Source organism: Tachyglossus aculeatus, chromosome 7 (assembly GCF_015852505.1).
Source record: "Tachyglossus aculeatus isolate mTacAcu1 chromosome 7, mTacAcu1.pri, whole genome shotgun sequence".
In the NCBI taxonomy this organism is placed as follows: Eukaryota; Metazoa; Chordata; class Mammalia; order Monotremata; family Tachyglossidae; genus Tachyglossus; species Tachyglossus aculeatus.
Window position 1 is genome coordinate 7056243 of NC_052072.1, and position 20046 is coordinate 7076288.

Genomic DNA, 20046 nt, shown 5'->3' on the forward strand with positions numbered 1-20046 from the left:
GAACATATTTCTACCAACTCTCTTGTAGTGCCTGTCCCCATCCCTCTAGACTGTCACCTTGTTAAGGGAAGGGAATGTTGTATTGGCCTCAGTGCTCTTCACATAGTAAGCGCTCAATAAACAGCACTGTTGGATTGTCCCCCCGCTAAGCGCTTAGTCCAGTGCTCTGCACATAGTAAGTGCTCAATAAATACCATTTATGGTGGATGATCATCACTGGACCCTTAGGGGCTAGGGCCATGGTGGAGGGGGCTGGAATCGAAATCTCAAGGCCCCGACACAGAGGGGTCCGCGACTGAACCCCGCTGCAATGGGGGGAGACGGACAGACAGACCAGCTGCTCTCCAGATCAACGACCAACTCGCTTGGACCCAAGCATTTGCTTAATAATAATAATAATGATAATTGTATTTAGTAATGATGGTACTTGTTGAGCACTCACTATATGCCAAGCACTGTTCTAAGCACTAGGGTAGATGCAAGGTAATCAGGTTGTCCCACATGGGGCTCACAGTCTTCATCCCCGTTTTCCAGATGAGGTAACTGAGGCCCAGAGAAGTGACGTGACTTGCCCAAAGTCACACAGTTGCCACGTGGTGGAGCCGGGATTAGAACCCACGTCCTCTGATTCCCAAGCCCGTGCACTTTCCACTAAGCCACGTGGCTTGTCTGTATTTGTGGAGTGCTTACTTCGTGCCAGGCTGAGCGTTGAAGTGAATATGAGCAAATCGGGTGGGACATAGTCCCTGTCCCACTTAGGGCTCACAGTCTTAATCCCCATTTTCCAGATGAGGTAACTGAGGCCCAGAGAAGTGACGTGACTTGCCCAAAGTCACACAGTTGCCACGTGGTGGAGCCGGGATTAGAACCCACGTCCTCTGATTCCCAAGCCCGTGCACTTTCCACTAAGCCACGCTGCTTCTCTGTATTTCTGGAGTGCTTACTACATGCCAGGCACAGCGTTGAAGTGGATATGAGCAAATAGGGTTGGACATAGTCCCTGTCCCACTTAGGGCTCACAGTCTTAATCCCCATTTTACAGATGAGGTAACTGAGGCCCAGAGAAGTGACGTGACTTGCCCAAAGTCACACAGTTGCCACGTGGTGGAGCCGGGATTAGAACCCACGTCCTCTGATTCCCAAGCCCGTGCACTTTCCACTAAGCCACGCTGCTTCTCTGTATTTCTGGAGTGCTTACTACATGCCAGGCACAGCGTTGAAGTGGATATGAGCAAATCGGGTTGGACATAGTCCCTGTCCCACTTAGGGCTCACAGTCTTAATCCCCATTTTCCAGATGAGGTAACTGAGGCCCAGAGAAGTGACGTGACTTGCCCAAAGTCACACAGTTGCCACGTGGTGGAGCCGGGATTAGAACCCACGTCCTCTAATTCCCAAGCCCGTGCACTTTCCACTAAGCCATGCGGCTTGTCTGTATTTGTGGAGTGCTTACTTCGTGCCAGGCTGAGCGTTGAAGTGGATATGAGCAAATCGGGTGGGACATAGTCCCTGTCCCACTTAGGGCTCACAGTCTTAATCCCCATTTTCCAGATGAGGTAACTGAGGCCCAGAGAAGTGACGTGACTTGCCCAAAGTCACACAGTTGCCACGTGGTGGAGCCGGGATTAGAACCCACGTCCTCTGATTCCCAAGCCCGTGCACTTTCCACTAAGCCACGCTGCTTCTCTGTATTTGTGGAGTGCTTACTACATGCCAGGCACAGCGTTGAAGTGGATATGAGCAAATCGGGTTGGACATAGTCCCTGTCCCACTTAGGGCTCACAGTCTTAATCCCCATTTTACAGATGAGGTAACTGAGGCCCAGAGAATAATAATAATAATAATAATGACGGTATTTGTTAAGCACTTACTATGTGCCAAGTACTGTTCTAAGCACTGGAGGGGGGGATACAAGGTGATCAGGATGTCCCACATGGGGCTCACAGTCTTCATCCCTATTTTATAGATGAGGTAACTGAGGCACAGAGAAGTGAAGTGACTTGCTCAAGGCCACACAGCAGACAAGTGGCAGAGTTGGGATAATAACAATAATAATAATAATGATGGCTTTTGTTCAGAGCTTAGTGTTCTTTGGAGTCAGAGGTCATGGGTTCAAATCCCGGCTCTGCCAACTGTCAGCTGTGTTACTTTGGGCAAGTCACTTAGCTTCTCTGAGCCTCAGTTACCTCATCTGTAAAATGGGGATGAAGACTGTGAGCCCCCCACGGGACAACCTGATCACCTTGTAACCTCCCCAGAGCTTAGAACAGTGCTTTGCACATAGTAAGTGCTTAATAAATGCCATCATTATTTATTATTACTTATTCTAAGCGCTGTGGGGGATACAAGGGAATCAGGTTGTCCCACGTGGGGCTCACAGTCTTTATCCCCATTTTCCAGATGAGGAAACTGAGGCCCATAGGTTCTAACCTATGACCTCTGACTCCCAAGAACAGGCTCTATCCACTATGCCACGCTGCTTCTCTACCTGTTGCCCATCTGGGCCTTTCTGGACGTTACTCCACCGCCGGTCTCGGTTTCTGGAATTCTCTCCCGGAGGGCATTTGGTCTGGAAATCTTCCCTCCCGGCTCTGCCAACAGATGGTTCTCAGCAGGCCTCCGAGAAACCCAATCTGGATCAATTTGGGGATTTCGAATGAGGTTTTACTGTGCGGTTGCTAAGGAACTTACCACGCGGCCCAGGTGTTTGCAATTTCCCGTTCAATTGTCCGTTTTCTTTCTTTATTTTACTCATTTACCTAGTTGAATGCTTCACTCTGTACTGGGTTAATGAAAACCACGTCCGAATCCTCAGCGCCCGGGGGGGCCGGCCGGCCGGTCACTACTTTCCAACCCGCTTAGCGACGAGTGGGTGGCTAAGCAACTTCCGAGGCCCGGTTCTTAGGGCCCATTTTGCTGTGGGACTTCAGGGCCATAAATCAAAATCGAAGGGCCCCGGGAAAAATAAAGGGCCACTCAGCCCACATGGAGATCATTCCCCGCGATCACGCATCACCAACACAGATCGCGGAGACGAGGTATCACTGGCGCATCCGTCGGCCGGGGATACCCCATCACTAGGCAACGCGGAGGAGAACTCCTTTCTTCAAATCCCGGCAGAAAGGATTCCCTTACCAGCTAGCCAGGCTGCTCTTCTCATAACTAATAATAATAATTATTATTATTATTATAATGATGGCTTTTGCGCAATCACGCATCACCAACACAGATCGCGGAGACGAGGTATCACTGGCGCATCCATCGGCCGGGGATACCCCATCACTAGGCAACGCGGAGGAGGACTCCCTTCTTTAAATCCCGGCAGAAAGGATTCCCTTACCAGCTAGTCAGGCTGCTCTTCTCATAAATAATAATAATATTAATTATTATTATTATAATGATGGCTTTTGTGCAATCACGCATCACCAACACAGATCGCGGAGACGAGGTATCACTGGCGCATCCGTCGGCCGGGGATACCCCATCACTAGGCAACGCGGAGGAGGACTCCCTTCTTCAAATCCCGGCAGAAAGGATTCCCTTACCAGCTAGCTAGGCTGCTCTTCTCATAACTAATAATAATAATAATTATTATTATTATTATAATGATGGCTTTTGTTAAGAGCCCGCTGTTGGGTAGGGACTGTCTCTATGTGTTGCCGACTTGTACTTCCCAAGTGCTTAGTACAGTGCTCTGCACACAGTAAGCGCTCAATAAATACGATAGATTGATTCTAAGCGCTGGAGGGGATGCAAGGGAATCAGGTTGTCCCACGTGGGGCTCACAGTCTTCATCCCCATTTTCCAGATGAGGGAACAGAGGCCCAGAGAAGTTCGGAGGAGGAGAAGGAGAAAGATGAAGGGGAGCAGCGTGGCTCAGTGGAAAGAGCCCAGGCTTTGGAGTCAGAGGTCATGGCTTCAAATCCCGGCTCCACCAATTGTCAGCTGTGTGACTTTGGGCAAGTCACTTCACTTCTCTGTGCCTCAGTGACCTCATCTGGAAAATGGGGATGAAGACTGTGAGTCCCCCGTGGGACAACCTGATTACCTTGTTACCTCCCCAGCGCTTAGAACGGTGCTTTGCACATAGTAAGCGCTTAATAAATGCCATTATTGTTATTAAGGGGAGGAGGAGAAGGTGGAGGAGGAAGAGAAGGATGAAGGGGAAGAGGAGGAGGAGGAGAAAAAGAAGAAGGAGAAGCAGAATACTTGCTAAGCACTTACTATGTGCCAAGCACAATTCGAAGCACTGGGGTAGATACAAGCATGGTGTAATGGATAGAACATGAGTTTGAGAGTCAGAAGGTCATGGGTTCTAATCCTGACTCCACCTCTTGCTGCGGTGTGACTGGAGAAGTCCATTCACTTCTCTGTGCCTCAGTTACCTCATCTGTAAAATGGGGATTAAGACGATGAGCCCCACGTGGGACAGGGACTGTGTCCAACTCGATATGCTCGTATCCACCCCACAAATACCACAATTATTATTTACAAGTTAGGTTGGACACAGTCCATATCCCACATGGGGCTCATCCTCTTCATCCCCGTTTTACAGAGGAGGTAACCAAGGCCCAGAGAAGTGAAGTGACTTGCCCAAGGTCACAAAGTAATAATAATAATAATGATGATGATGGCACTTATTAAGTGCTTACTATGTGCAGAGCAATGTTCTAAGCGCTCAAGGGGATACAAGGTGATCAGGTTGTCCCATGTGTCCCACAGCCTTAATCCCCATTTTACAGATGAGGTAACTGAGGCTCAGAGAAGTTAAGTAACTTGCCCAAGGTCACATAACAGACATGTGGCGGAGCCGGGATTTGAACCCATGACCTCTGACTCCAAAGCCCGGGCTCTTTCCAAATAATAATAATAATGTTAGTATTTGTTAAGTGCTTACTATGTGCCAAGCACTGTTCTAAGCGCTGGGGGAGATACAAGGTCATCAGGTTGTCCCACGCAGGGCTCACAGTCTTCATCCCCATTTTACAGATGAGGTAACTGAGGCACAGAGAAGTTAGGCGACTTGCCCAAGGTCACACACAGCTGACAAGCGGTGGAGCAGGGATTAGAACACACGACCTCTGACTCCCAAGCCCAGGCTCTTTCCACTGAGCCACGCTGCTTCTCATAGACACGTGGCAGAGCCAGGATTAGAACCCAGGTCCTTCTGTACTTCCCAAGCGCTTAGTACAGTGCTCTGCGCACAGTAAGCGCTCAATAAATACGATTGATCGATTGATTGATTGATTGATTGATTGACTTCCACTTCTGTGCTCTATCCACCAAGCCACGTCGCTTCTCCAGGTTGTGATCCTGGGTTCTAATCCTGGCTTCACCTGCCTGCTGGGAGACCTTGGGCAAGTCACTCCACATCTCTGAGTCTCCGTCTCTTTGTTTGCCGGTTCCCCCTCCCTCTTAAGCCCCACGTAGGACATGGACGATGTCATCATCATCATCATCAATCGTGTTTATTGAGCGCTTACTATGTGCAGAGCACTGTACTAAGCGCTTGGGAAGTACAAATTGGCAACATATAGAGAGAGTCCCTACCCAACAGTGGGGTCCAGCCTGATGACCTTCCATCTATCCCTGACTTCAGTGAAGCAGCGTGGCTCAGTGGAAAGAGCCCGGGCTTTGGAGTCAGAGGTCATGGGTTCAAATCCCGGCTCCGCCAACGGTCAGCTGTGTGACTTTGGCCAACTCACTTCACTTCTCTGTGCCTCAGTTACCTCATCTGGAAAATGGGGATTGAGACCGTGAGTCCCCGTGGGACAACCTGATTACGTTGTAACCTCCCCAGCGCTTAGAACGGTGCTTTGCACATAGTAAGTGCTTAATAAATGCCATCATATTTTCACAATTATTATTATCACTTTTATTATGGTTTGGAAGAAGATGGCAGGAGATTCGTGCTATTTCTGAAAGCAGATTCCATCATTTTATTGAAGTTTGTTGTTCAATCGAGTTCATTTGATATTAGCCTGCGAAAGGCGGCGTAATGAAACTCTTCTGTGTCTCCGGCCTCATGATTTCCAGATGAGGACGATGTGTGAGCTACCGCTACAATGGTCTCTCTTTGGAGCGTGGCTCGGTGGAAAGAACACGGGCTTTGGAGTCAGAGGTCATGGGTTCGAATCCCGGCTCTGCCACATGTCTGCTATGTGACCTTGAGCAAGTCACTTCACTTCTCTGAGCCTCTGTTACCTCATCTGTAAAATGGGGATTAAGACTGAGAGCCCCACGTGGGACAACCTGATCACCTTGTATCCCCCCCCCCCCCGCAGCGCTTAGAACAGTGCTGTGCACTTAGTAAGCGCTTAACAAATGCCACCATTATTATAATTATTATTATTTGGAGTTCAAAGTCATTCGGCGTCCGCCGAGAATGTTTAATAATTTAGTTGCTTTCTCTCGGGGAGCAATTGTAGAAATGGCAGAAGAAGCAGCGTGGCTCAGTGGAAAGAGCCTGGGCTTTGGAGTCAGAGGTCATGGGTTCAAATCCCTGCTCCGCCAATTGTCAGCTGGGTGACTTTGGGCAAGTCACTTCACTTCTCTGAGCCTCAGTTCCCTCATCGGTAAAATGAGGATTAAGACTGTGAGCCCCACGTGGGACAACTTGATCCCATTGTATCCCCCCAGCGCTTAGAACAGTACTTTGCACATAGTAAGCGCTTAATAAATGTCATTATTATTATTATTATTATTTATAGAAATAGACTCCAGTTCACCATTTTAATTTTCCTACGGAAGTTTATCTCTGTTGGTTGTGTCTCCCCAAAAGTTAGGTTCGTAATTCAGTGAAACCCACATGTAAACAGGCATATCCAGTCGTGAGACACAGATAGAATAGAGAAAAAGAGAAATATAAAGTAAAATCAAGGAGTAGCAAGAGAAGCAGTACGGCCTAGTGTCAAGAGCACGGGATTTGGAGTCAGAGGACATGGGTTCTAATCCCGACTCTGACACTTGTCTGCTGTGTGACCTCGGTCAAGTCACTTCACTTCTCTGGGCCTCAGTGACCTCATCTGTAGAATGGGGATTAAGACTGTGAACCCCATGTGGGGCAACTGGATTACTTTGTGTCTACCCCAGCGCTTAGAACAGTGCTTGGCACAGAGTAAGCGCTTAACAAATACCATAATTATTATTAATATTTTTTATTGAGGATTGCCAGAGCGCATTACAGCCCTAATCTTTCTCCTTCTCTGCACCTCAGACTAAGCATGTCCAAAACAGGACTCCTCTTCTTCCCACCCAAATGCTGTCCGCCTCGTGACTTTTCCAGAAGCAGCGTGGCTCAGTGGGAAAGAGCCCGGGCTTTGGAGTCAGAGGTCACGGGTTCAAATCCCGGCTCCGCCAATTGTCAGCTGTGTGGCTTTGGGCAAGTCACTTCTCTGTGCCTCAGTTCCCTCATCTGTAAAATGGGGATTAAGACTGTGAGCCCCCCATGGGACAACCTGATCACCTTGTATCCTCCCCAGTGCTTAGAACAGTGCTTTGCACATCGTAAGCGCTTAATAAATGCCATCATTATTATTTTCCATCACTGTAGACAACACCACTATCCTCCCTATCTCGCAAGCCCGTAACCTAGGCATTATCCTCAACTCGTTCCTCTCATACATCCCTCTGACAAACTGCGAGCCTGCTGTTTGGTAGGGACTGTCTCTACATGTTGCCAACTTGTACCTCCCAAGCTCTTAGTACAGTGCTCTGCACACAGTAAGTGCTCAATAAATACGATTGAATGAATGAATGAATGAATAAACCAATCCTGTCAGTTTTACCTTCACCATATTGCTAAAATCCACCCTTTCCTCTCCATCCAAATTCCTACTACGCTGATCCAAGCGTTTATCCGATCCCACCTTGACGACCTCCTCGCTGACCTCCCGCCTCCTGTCTCTCCCCGCTCCAGGCCATATTTCGCTCTACTGCCCGGGTCATTCTTTTTTTAAAAATCCGTTCCGTCTAAGTCTGCCCACTCCTCCATCACTCCAGGGATCATCATCATCAATCGTATTTATTGAGCGCTTACTATGTGCAGAGCACTGTACTAAGCACTTGGGAAATACAAATCGGCAACAGGGTGGCCCATCCACCCACCTCCGCATCAAATAATAATAATGATGGCATTTGTTAAGTGCTTACTGCATGCAAAGCGCTGTTCTAAGCGCTGGGGAAAATACAAGGTGATCAGGTTGTCCCACGGGGGGCTCACAGTCTTCATCCCCGTTTTACAGATGAGGGAACTGAGGCACAATGAAGTGAAGTGACTTGCCCAAAGCCACACAGCCGACAATTGCCAACAGAAACTCCTTACTCTTTACTGCAGCCGAATGCTAACAATTTGCTCCCCAAATGCCAGCTTGCTCACTGTCCTCTCATCTCTTAGAGCAGTGCTTTGCACATCTATGTTGCACATTATGTTGCCAACCTGTACTTCCCAAGCACTTAGTACAGTGCTCTGCACACAGTAAGTGCTCAATAAATACTACTGAATGAATGAATCTAGACTGTGAGCCCACTGTTGGGTAAGGACCGTCTCTATATGTTGCCAACTTGTACTTCCCAAGCGCTTAGTACAGTGCTCCGCACACAGTAAGCACTCAATAAATACGATTGAATAAATGAATAGTAAGCGCTTAACAAATACCATTGTTATTATTATTATTATTATTATTATTATTATTATTATTATTATTATTATTATTATATCTAAGCAACGTGGCTCAGAGGACAGAGCCCGGACTTGGGAGTCAGAGGTCATGGGTTTTAATCCTGGCTCTGCCAACTGTCAGCTGTGTGACACTGGGCAAGTCACTTCACTTCTCTGTGCCTCAGTTCCCCCATCTGGAAAACAGGGATTAAGACTGTGAGCCCCATGTGGGACAACCTGATTACCTTGTATCTCCTCAGCGCTTAGAACAGTGCTTGGCACATAGCAAGTGCTTAACAAATGCCATTATTATTATTATTATTATTATTATTATTATTATTGGATCTATACCCTTTTTGCACTTGATATTCACCCTACCCTCAGCCCCACAGCACTTATGTCAATACCATATTTATTTCATTCATTCATTCATTTATTCAATCGTATTTATTGAGCACTTACTGTGTGCAGAGCACTGTACTAAGCGCTTGGGAAGTACAAGTTGGCAACATATAGAGACGGTCCCTACCCAATAGCGGGCTCACAGTCTAGAAGACACCTATCCACATAGGTGAATGCTATGTGCAGAGTACTCTATTAAATGCATGGGAGAGTACCACATAATAATTATTTTTATTATTATAATTATTTATATTAATGCCTGTCTCCCGCTCTAGACTGAAAGCTTGTTTTGGGCAGGGATGTGTCTACCAAATCTGTTATACTCTACTCTCCTAAATCAATCAATCAATCAATCAATCGTATTTATTGAGCGCTTACTGTGTGCAGAGCACTGTACTAAGCGCTTGGGAAGTACAAGTTGGCAACATATAGAGACAGTCCCTACCCAACAGTGGGCTCACAGGCTAAAAGGGGGAGACAGAGAACAAAACCAAACATAGTAACAAAATAAAATAAATAGAATCGATATGTACAAGTAAAATAAATAAATAGAGTAATAAATATGTACAAACATATATACATATATACAGGTGCTGTGGGGAAGGGAAGGAGGTAAGATGGGGGGGATGGAGTAATGCTTCGTCCAGTGCTCTGCACACAGTAGGTCTTCAGGTGGTCTAGTGGAAAGAGTATAGGCTTGGGAGTCGGAGGAACTGGGTTCTAATCCTGATTCTGCCACTTCCCTGCTGGGTGACCTTGGACAAGTCACTTCGCTTCTCTGGGCCTCAGTGACCTCATCTGTAAAGTGGGGATTGAGACTGTGAGCCCCACATGGGACAGGGACTGTGTCCAACCCGATTTGCTTGTATCCATCCCAGTACTTAGTACAGCACAGTGAGCATTTAACAAATACCATGATTATTATTAATATTATTATTATTATTATCCAATGTGCGATCCTGGAGATGAATCACTTGGCTTCTCAGTTTCCTCCAACGTATCACCATAGGGATTAAATGCTTGCAGGCCCTCCTTCTTAGACTTTGTTGCCCAAGTACTGTCCAATCTGATTATCTCTTACCTACACCCCAGTGCTTAGCACAGTGCCTGACACAGAGTAAGTGCTTAACAATTACCACAATTGTTATGATTATTATACCACTTTTATATAGCATTTATTAAGCGCTTACCATATGCAAAGCACTGTTCTAAGCGCTGGAGAGGTTATAAGGTGATCAGGCTGCCCCACATAGGGTTCCCAGTCATTCATTCATTCAACCATATTTATTGAGTGCTTACTGTGTGCAGAGCACTGTACTAAGCGCTTGGGAAGTCCAAGTTGGCAACATCTAGAGATGGTCCCTACCCAACAACGGGCTCACAGTCTAGAAGGTCTTAATCCCCATTTTACAGATGAGGTAAATGAGGCACAGAGAAGTGAAGTGACTTGCCCAAAGTCACACAGCTGACAATTGGCAGAGCTTAGCACAGTGCTTGGCAAACTGTAAAGGTTCAGTGCATATTATTATTATCATTATTATCATTGCTAGTAACTGGAGAAGTAGCATGGTGTGAGAAGATGCATAGTTTAGTGGTCAGAGTGTGAGCCTGGGAGCCAGTAGGTCATGGATTCTAATCCTGGCTCTGTCACTTGTCAGCTGTGTGACTTTGGGCAAGTCACTTCACTTCTCTGTGCCTCAGTTCCCTCATCTGTAAAATGGGGATTAAGACTGTGAGCCCCACATGGGGCAACCTGATCACCTTGTATCCTCCCCAGTGCTTAGAACGGTGCTTTGCACATAGTAAGTGCTTAACAAATACCATTACTAATATTATTATTATTATTAATACAAGTTGGCAACATGAAGAGACGGTCCCTACCCAACAACGGGCTCACAGTCTAGCAGCATGGCTAACTGGATAGAGCCAGGCCTGGGAGTCCCAAGGACCTGAGTCCTAATCCCGCCTCCGCCATTTGTCTGCTGTGTGACCTTGGGCAAGTCGCTTCACTTCTCTGGGCCTCAGTGACCTCATCTGTAAAATGCGGATGAAGACTGGGAGCCCCATGTGGGAAAGGGATTGTGTCCAACCTGATTAACCTGTCTACCCCAACGCTCAGGACACTGCTCAGGACATACTAAGTGTTTAACAAGTACCGTAATTATTATTATTATTGTTAGAACCCAGGTCCTCTAACTCCCAGGCCCAGGTATTTTCTGCTAGGCTGCACTGGCATTCGTTCATTCATTCAATCATATTTATTGAGCGCTTACTGTATGCAGAGCACTGTACTAAGCTCTTGGGAAGTCCAAGTTGGCAACATATAGAGACGGTCCCTACCCAACAGTGGGCTCACAGTCTAGAAGGCAGAAACTCCTCACCCTCGGCTTGAAGGCTGTCCATCACCTCACCCCCTCCTACCTCACCTCCCTTCTCTCCTTCTCCAGCCCAGCCCAGCACCCTCCACTCCTCTGCCACTAATCACCTCACCGTGCCTCGTTCTCGCCCATCCTGCCATCGACACCCGGCCCACATCATCCCCCGGCCTGGAATGCCCTCCCTCAGCACAGCCGCCCAACTAGCTCTCTTCCTCTCTTCAAAGCCCTACTGAGAACTCACCTCCTCCAGGAGGCCTTCCCACACTCAGCCCCTTCCTTCCTCTCCCCCTCTTCCCCCTCTCTATCCCCCCCACCTTACCTCCTTCCCCTCCCCACAGCACCTGTATATATGTATATACGTTTGTACGGATTTATTACTCTATTTTATTTGTACATATTTATTCTATTCATTTTATTTTGTTAATATGTTTTGTTTTGTTGTCTGTCTCCCCCTTCTCGACTGTGAGCCCGCTGTTGGGTAGGGACCGTCTCTCTATGTTGCCGACTTGTACTTCCCAAGCGCTTAGTACAGTGCTCCGCACACAGTAAGCGCTCAAGAAATACGATTGAATGAATGAATGAATGAATGATGCTCGTGAAATGATTCTTCATTACCAGGGCGCTGACTTCGCCTCTCCTTCTCTCTCTCCAGCTTCCCTCCTGAAGGCTTTAAAACATGCCAACATTGTGCTCCTGCATGACATTATCCACACCAAAGAGACTCTGACTTTTGTTTTTGAATACATGGTGAGTGGCCCTGGCATTTTACAAAGCATGGGGAGAAAGCTTTGTGCTTGGGTAATGAATCTCTTAATATTTTATGGCCTATGAAATTTTTATTGCAACACGGACGGGGTCGGGCGAAATTTCATTACCCTGATTAGGGGGAGTTTATCGTTCTAAGTCTCGAGGTCTCGTTCTCTCTCTACTGTCTTCCGAATCCCAGCCTTGGCTGCTGATTCTCTCCGTCCGGGAAGGTTGGATGAGGAGGTCCTGGCACAAGGAGGCTTTGGCTCCTAATTCTTATTCCTTTTCGCCGGAGACCTGGGTGCAATCGGCTTTTTAATAACGGTGGTATTTGTTAAGTGCTTACAATATGCCAGGCCCTGTACTAAGCGCCGGGGTGGGTACAAGCAAATCGAGTTGGACACAGTCCCTGTCCCTCATGGGGCCCACGGTCTCCATCCCCATTTTACAGATGAGGTAACTGAGGCCCGGAGAAAAGAAGTGACTTGCCCAAGGTCGCACAGCAGACAGGTGGTGGATTGAAACCCAAGTCCTTCTCATTCCCAGGCCCTTGATCAATCTATGAGGACACGCTGGTATTTGTTAAGCATTTACCATGTGCCAGGCACTGTGCTAAGCGCTGGGATGGATACAAACAAATCGGGTTGGACACAGTCCCTGTCCCCCATGAGGCGCACAGTCTCCATCCCCATTTTACAGACGAGGTAACTGAGGCCCGAAGAAGAGAAGTGACTGGCCCAAGGTCACACAGCAGACAAGTGGTGGAGCCAGAATTAGAACCCAAGTCCTTCTGATTCCCAGGACCATACTCTACCCACTACTGAATGTTTTTAAAGCCAGTGGTAAGGAGATTTTGCTTCTTACCAGATGAGGTAACTGAGGCCCAGAGACGTTAAGTGACTTGCCCAAAGTCACGCGGCTGACAATTGGCAGAGCTGGGATTTGAACCCATGACCTTCCTCCCTTCAAGGCCCTACTGAGAGCCCACCTCCTCCAGGAGGCCTTCCCAGACTGAGCCCCTTTCCTCCTCTCCCCCTCATCCCCCTCTCCATTCCCCCCATCTTACCTCCTTCCCTTCCCCACCGCACCTGTATATATGTATATATGTTTGTACATATTTATTACTCTATTTATTTATTTATTTATTTTACTTGTACATATCTATTCTATTTATTTTATTTTGTTAGTATGTTTGGTTTTGTTCTTTGTCTCCCCGCTTTTAGACTGTGAGCCCACTGTTGGGTAGGGACTGTCTCTATATGTTGCCAACTTGTACTTCCCAAGCACTTAGTACAGTGCTCTGCACACAGTGAGCGCTCAATAAATATAATTGATTGATTGGAATCTGTTAAGTGTTTACTATATACTAGGCACTGTAGTACGCTCTGGGGTGGATAAAAGCAAATCAGGTTGGACACAGTCCCTGTCCAACGTGGGGTGCACAGTCTTTAATAATAGTGATAATAATAATAATAATAATAATAATAATAATAATAATAATGGCTTTATTGCGTGCTTACTATGTGCAAAGCACTGTTCTAAGTGCTTGGTCCCCATTTTTAGTCCCCATTTTGCAGGTGAGGCCCAGAGAAGTGAAACAACTTGCCCAAGGTCACACAGCAGGCAATTGGCGGAGCAGGGATTGGAACCCAGGTCCTTCGGACTCCCAGACCCGAGCTGTCTCCACTGAGCCACACTGCTTCTTATAATAATAATAATAATAATAATAATAATAGCAGCATTTATTAAGCACTTACTATGTGCAAAGCACTGTTCTAAGTGCTGGGGAGGTTACAAGGTGATCAGATTGTCCCATGTGGGGCTCCCAGTCTTCATCCCCATTTTACAGAGGAGGGAACTGAGGCCCAGAGAAGTGAAGCGACTTGCCCAAAGTCCCACAGCTGACAAGTGGCAGAGCCGGGATTAGAACCCACGACCTCTGACTCCCAAGCCCGGGCTCTTTCCGCCGAGCCACGCTACAAGCTAATCAGGTTGGACAAAGTCCCTGTCCCCCATGGGGCTCGCAATCTTAATCGCCATTTTGGAATTGAGGTAACTGAGGTACAGAGCAGTGAAACGACTTGCCTAAAGTGACAAAGCAGGCAGGTGGTGGACTGATATTAGAACCCAGGCCCGGGCTCTATCCCCTAGGCCACCCTGATGCTGTGTGACTTCATTCTGCCACCGGTCAGTCAATCAATCGTATTTATTGAGCGCTTACTGTGTGCAGAGCACTGTACTAAGCGCTTGGGAAGAACAAGTTGGCAACATATAGAGACGGTCCCTACCCAACAGTGGGCTCACAGTCCAGACGGAAATGACCCTGATGGGCCTCAGATAGAACCCAGAGCCCGGGCTCTACCCACTAAGCCACGCTGATTCTCTATGACTTCATTCTGCCATCCGTCAGTCTGGGAGGAAATGACCCTGATGGGTCTCAGACCTGCTACCTTGCTGATATTCCTGCCGTTGGGTAGGGACCATCTCTATATCATCATCATCAACATCAATCGTATTTATTGAGCGCTTACTATGTGCAGAGCACTGTACTAAGCGCTTGGGAAGTACAAATTGGCAACATATAGAGACAGTCCCTACCCAACAGTGGGCTCACTAAAGGGGGAGACAGAGAACAAAACCAAACATACTAACAAAATAAAATAAATAGAATAGATATGTACAAATAAAATAAATAGAGTAATAAATATGTACAAACATATATACATATATACAGGTGCTGTGGGGAAGGGAAGGGGGTAAGATGGGGGGATGGAGGGGGGACGAGGGGGAGAGGAAGGAAGGGGCTCAGTGTGGGAAGGCCTCCTGGAGGAGGTGAGCTCTCAGCAGGGCCTTGAAGGGAGGAAGAGAGCGAGCTTGGCGGATGGGCAGAGGGATTGGGGGCATTCCAGGCCCTGGGGATGACGTGGGCCGGGGGTCAATGGCGGGACAGGCGAGAGCGAGGTACAGTGAGGAGATTAGCGGCGGAGGAGCGGAGGGTGCGGGCTGGGCAGGAGAAGGAGAGAAGGGAGGTGAGGTAGGAGGGGGCGAGGTGATGGACAGCCTTGAAGCCCAGGGTGAGGAGTTTCTGCCTGATGCGCAGATTGATTGGTAGCCACTGGAGATTTTTGAGGAGGGGAGTGATATGCCCAGAGCGTTTCTGGACAAAGATAATCCGGGCAGCAGCATGAAGTATGGATTGAAGTGGAGAGAGACACGAGGATGGGAGATCAGAGAGAAGGCTGATGCAGTAGTCCAGACGGGATAGGATGAGAGCTTGAATGAGCAGGGTAGCGGTTTGGATGGAGAGGAAAGGGCGGATCTTGGCAATGTTGCGGAGCTGAGACCGGCAGATTTTGGTGACGGCTTGGATGTGAGGGGTGAATGAGAGCGCGGAGTCGAGGATGACACCAAGGTTGCGGGCTTTTGAGACGGGAAGGATGGTAGTGCCGTCAGCAGAGATGGGAAAGTCAGGGAGAGGGCAGGGTTTGGGAGGGAAGACAAGGAGTTCAGTCTTCGACATGTTGAGCTTTAGGTGGCGGGCAGACATCCAGATGGAGATGTCCTGAAGGCAGGAGGAGATGCGAGCCTGGAGGGAGGGGGAGAGAGCGGGGGCGGAGATGGAGATCTGGGTGTCATCAGGGTAGAGATGATAGTTGAAGCCGTGGGAGTGAATGAGGTCACCAAGGGAGTCCCATATGTTGCCAACTTGTACTTCCCAAGTGCTTAGTACAGTGCTCTGCACACAGTAAGTGCTCAATAAATACGATTGATTGATTGATTGATTGATTGATTGCTCTAACTTGGCCTCTCTCTTTGCTCCATTTCTCTGGCATAGCACACGGATCTGGCGCAGTATATGTCTCAGCACCCTGGGGGCCTGGAGCCTCACAACGTCAGGGTGAGTGTTCTCTCTCTCTCTCTCTCTCACTCTCAGTCTCCCTCTCTCTCACCCTGTTTCTCCCTACCCTCTCTCCCTCTCTCTCTCTTTGTCCCCTCTCTCCCTCTCTCTTTGTCCCCCCTCTTTCCCTCTCTCTCCCTTTCTCTCTCTCTGTCTCTCCCTCACTCTCTGTCTCTCTCTCTGTCCCCCCTCTCTCCTTGTCTCTCCCTTTCTCTCTGTCTCTCCCTAGCTCTCTGTCTCTCTCCCTCTCTCTCTGTCTCTCTCTCCCTCTCTCTCTGTCTCTCTCTCCCTCTCTCTCTTTGTCCCCCCTCTCTCCTTGTCTCTCCTTTTTTGTCTCTCCCTAGCTCTCTGTCTCTCTCCCTCCCTCTCTCTCCCTGTCCTCCTCTCTCTCCCCCTCTCTCCAGCTCTCTCTCCCTCTCTCTTTCTATCTCCGTCTCTCTTTCCCTCTCCCTCTCACACTCTTTTTCTCCCCCTCTTTTTCATTCATCCATTCAATTGTATTTATCGAGTGCTTACTCTGTGCAGAGCACTGTACCGTATTGTACTGTACTATTACAGAGCACTGGACTAGTATTCTAGACTGTGAGCCCTTCCTGGGTAGGGACCGTCTCTATATGTTGCCAACTTGTACTTCCCAAGCACTTAATACAGTGCTCTGCACATAGTAAGTGCTAAATAAATACAATTGAATGAATGAATAGAAGGGTTCTCTCTCCCCCCTCTTTCTCCCTCCCTCTCTCTGCCTCTTTCTTTTTCTTTTTCCCCTCCTTCTCTCACTCTTCCTCTCTCTCTCCCTCCATCTTTTTCTCTCTCCCCCTCTTTCTTCCTCTTTCCCCCTCTTTCCCCTCTCTCTCTCCCTCTCTCTCTCCCTCTTTTCCCTCTTTCTTTCTCCCCCATTCTATCTCTCTCCCCTCTCCCTCTTTGTTTCTCTTTCCCCCCTTTCTTTCTAATGCAGTGCTCTGCACACAGTAGCGTGCAATAAATACAATTGAATGAATGTTTTTCTTCGCCCCCCGCCCCGCTTTCTCTCTCCCCTTCTCCCCTTCTCTTCCTCTCTCTTTCTCTCTCTCCCCCCCTTTTTCTGTTGGGGACATAAGTGGGGGAATTATACTAAATAGTACTGTTGCAGAACGGTTTTGTGACATTTTTGGCCATGTTGCCAACTTATACTTCCCAAGCGCTTAGTACAGTGCTCTGCACACAGTAAGCACTCAATAAATATGATTGGATGAATGAATGAATGATTTTTTTAAATGATATATGTTAAATGTTTACTATGTGTCAAGCACTACGCTAAGCACTGTGGCAGACACAAGTCAATCAGGTGGAGACAGTCTCTGTCCTACATGGGGATCACAAGTCCTGCTCCAGATTGTAAACTTGTTGTAGGCGGGGAATGTGTCTGTTTATTGTTATACTATCCTCTCTCAAGTGCTTAGTGCAGTGCTTTGTATACAGTAAGTGCTCAATAGATGTGATTCATTCATTCAATCGTATTTATTGAGCGCTTACTGTGTGCAGAGCACCATACTAAACGCTTGGGAATTACAAGTTGACAACATATAGAGACGGTCCCTACCCAACAGCGGGCTCATGGTCTAGAAGGGATTGAATGATGAATGAAAGTACAAGTCAAGAGAGGTACTAAAATCACTTTTCACGACGAGGCAACTGAGGCACTAAGAAGGGAAGTGGTTTGCCCAAGGTTGGAAAGCAGGAATTTGGAGGAGCTGGGTTTGGAACTGGGTTCTCTGGCTTCCAGGCCTGAGCTCTTTTCACTAGGCTTTGCTACTTGCGGCTCAGAACAGTGAGAAATAAGAACGGATTGAAAGCGATTAAAACAATGGTGGTATTTATTAAACGTTTCTTACACGCCCATAGTACTGTGATGCTCCCCCTCAGTGTCAACCCCTTGCTCCCAACTTCCTTCCTGCCTGCAATTCCCTTCCCCTTTAAATAATAATAATAATTGTGGTCTTTGTTAAGCACTTACTGTACTGAGTGCTGAGGTGGGTAGAAGCAAATCGGGTTGGACACGATCCTGTCCCACATGGGGCTCACAGTCTCAATCCCCATTTTACAGATGAGGGAAGTGAGGCCCAGAGAAGTGAAGTGATTTGCCCAAGGCCACAGAGCAGACAAGTGGCAGAGGCGGCATTGGAACCCATGACCTTTTGACTCCCAAGTCTCTGCCGGGACCACTGCAAATCTGAAGTGGGGCAGGAGGTACAAAGCCTCAACCGGGATGAGGAGATTAGGGACCGAAATGGAGGGATTTGTCACCGAGTGACATAGGGAGCCAGTATTCCCAGCTCCCAGTTCCTCGTCTGGCTGTGCATCTCACAGAAGGTCTTTTGTTTCCAAGTCCGTTGCAAACTGGTATGCAGTCATTCATTCATTCATTCCATCGTATTTATTGAGCGCTTACTGTGTGCAGAGCACTGGACTAAGCGCTTGGGAAGTACAAGTCGGCCACATAGAGAGCCGGCCCCTACCCAAGAGCGGGCTCACAGTCTAGAAGGGGGAGACAGACAACAAAACAAAACATATTAACAAAGTCACTCATTTAATATGTATATATGTTTCTACATATTAATTACTCTATTTATTTTACTTGTACCTATCTATTCTATTTATTTTATTTTGTTAGTATGTTTGGTTTTGTTCTCTGTCTCCCCCTTCTAGACTGTGAGCCCACTGTTGGGTAGGGACTGTCTCTATATGTTGCCAGCTTGTACTTCCCAAGCGCTTAGTACAGTGCTTTGCACACAGTAAGCGCTCAATAAATACGATTGATTGATTGATTGATTGATTTAATTGCATTTACTGCAGTCGGCAATCGATGCCATAAGTCTGTCTCCAATATGCGTCAGAAACTCATCCCTCGTATCCGTGTGTGGTCAGGAATGCCGGGGTTGGCTCGGTTCTCTCCAAACTGTAGGAACACGTTCTGCCCTGGCACGGGGCTCGGTAAACAACAGTACGAGGGCTGAAATTCTCCCTTGCTGGTGGCATTGGAATATGGCAAAAGATTCCTGGTATGTTGTGTGCATTTTCTTCCTCTAGCTCCCATTCCAGTGGAAAACGGAGCAAAAGTTATCACCGTGAAGTCTAGGGTGCATAACTGGGTGAAACTTTTATTCCTCGGGTTAGAAATATTCATTCAGTCGTATTTATTGAGCGCTCACTCTGTGCAGAGCTCCGTACTAAGTGCTTGGGAGTGAAGCACAAGTTGGCAACATATAGAGACGGTACCTACCCAACAGCGGGCTCACATTCATTCATTCATTCAATCATATTTATTGAGCGCTTACAGTGTGAAGAGCACTGGACTAAGCGCTTGGGAAGTACAAGTTGGCAACATCTAGAGATGGTCCCTACCCAACAGCGAGCTCACAGTCTAGAAGGGGGAGACAGACAGCAAAACAAGACATATTAACAAAATAAAATAAATAGAATAAATATGTACAAATAAAATAAATAAATAGAGTAATAAATCCATACAAACATATATACATATATACAGGGGCTGTGGGGAGGGGAAGGAGGGGAGGGGTCATGGGTTCGAATCCCAGCTCTGCCAATTGTCAGCTGTGAGACTTTGGGCAAGTCCTTTCGCTTCCCTGTGCCTCAGTTCCCTCATCTGGAAAATGGGGATTAAGACTGTGAACCCCCTGTGGGACGACCTGATCACCTTGTATCCTCCCCAGTGCTTAGAACAGTGCTTTGCACATAGTAAGCGCTTAATGCTCCATCATTATCATTATTATTATTATTCTCTGTATCTCAGTTCCCTCAGCTGGAAAATGGGGATTAAGACCGTGAGCCGCCCGTGGGACAACTCGATCACCTTGTAACCTCCCCAGCCCTTAGAACAGTGCTTTGCACATAGTAAGCGCTTAATAAATGCCATCGTTATTATTATTATTATTAAAATGTGTCTACCAACTCTGTAATATTGTA

The 20046-nt window shown here is 47.5% G+C and overlaps 1 protein-coding gene across 1 annotated transcript in view; it reads left to right on the plus strand.

Moving 5' to 3' along the window:
• Positions 1 to 20046, plus strand: part of CDK15 (cyclin dependent kinase 15) — a 138359-nt gene that overhangs the window by 22913 nt on the left and 95400 nt on the right. Inside the window, exons 5-6 of the mRNA XM_038749494.1 lie at positions 12091 to 12185; positions 16021 to 16083. Of these exons, the coding sequence (XP_038605422.1) occupies positions 12091 to 12185; positions 16021 to 16083 (158 nt within the window). The remainder of the gene's footprint in view (positions 1 to 12090; positions 12186 to 16020; positions 16084 to 20046) is intronic.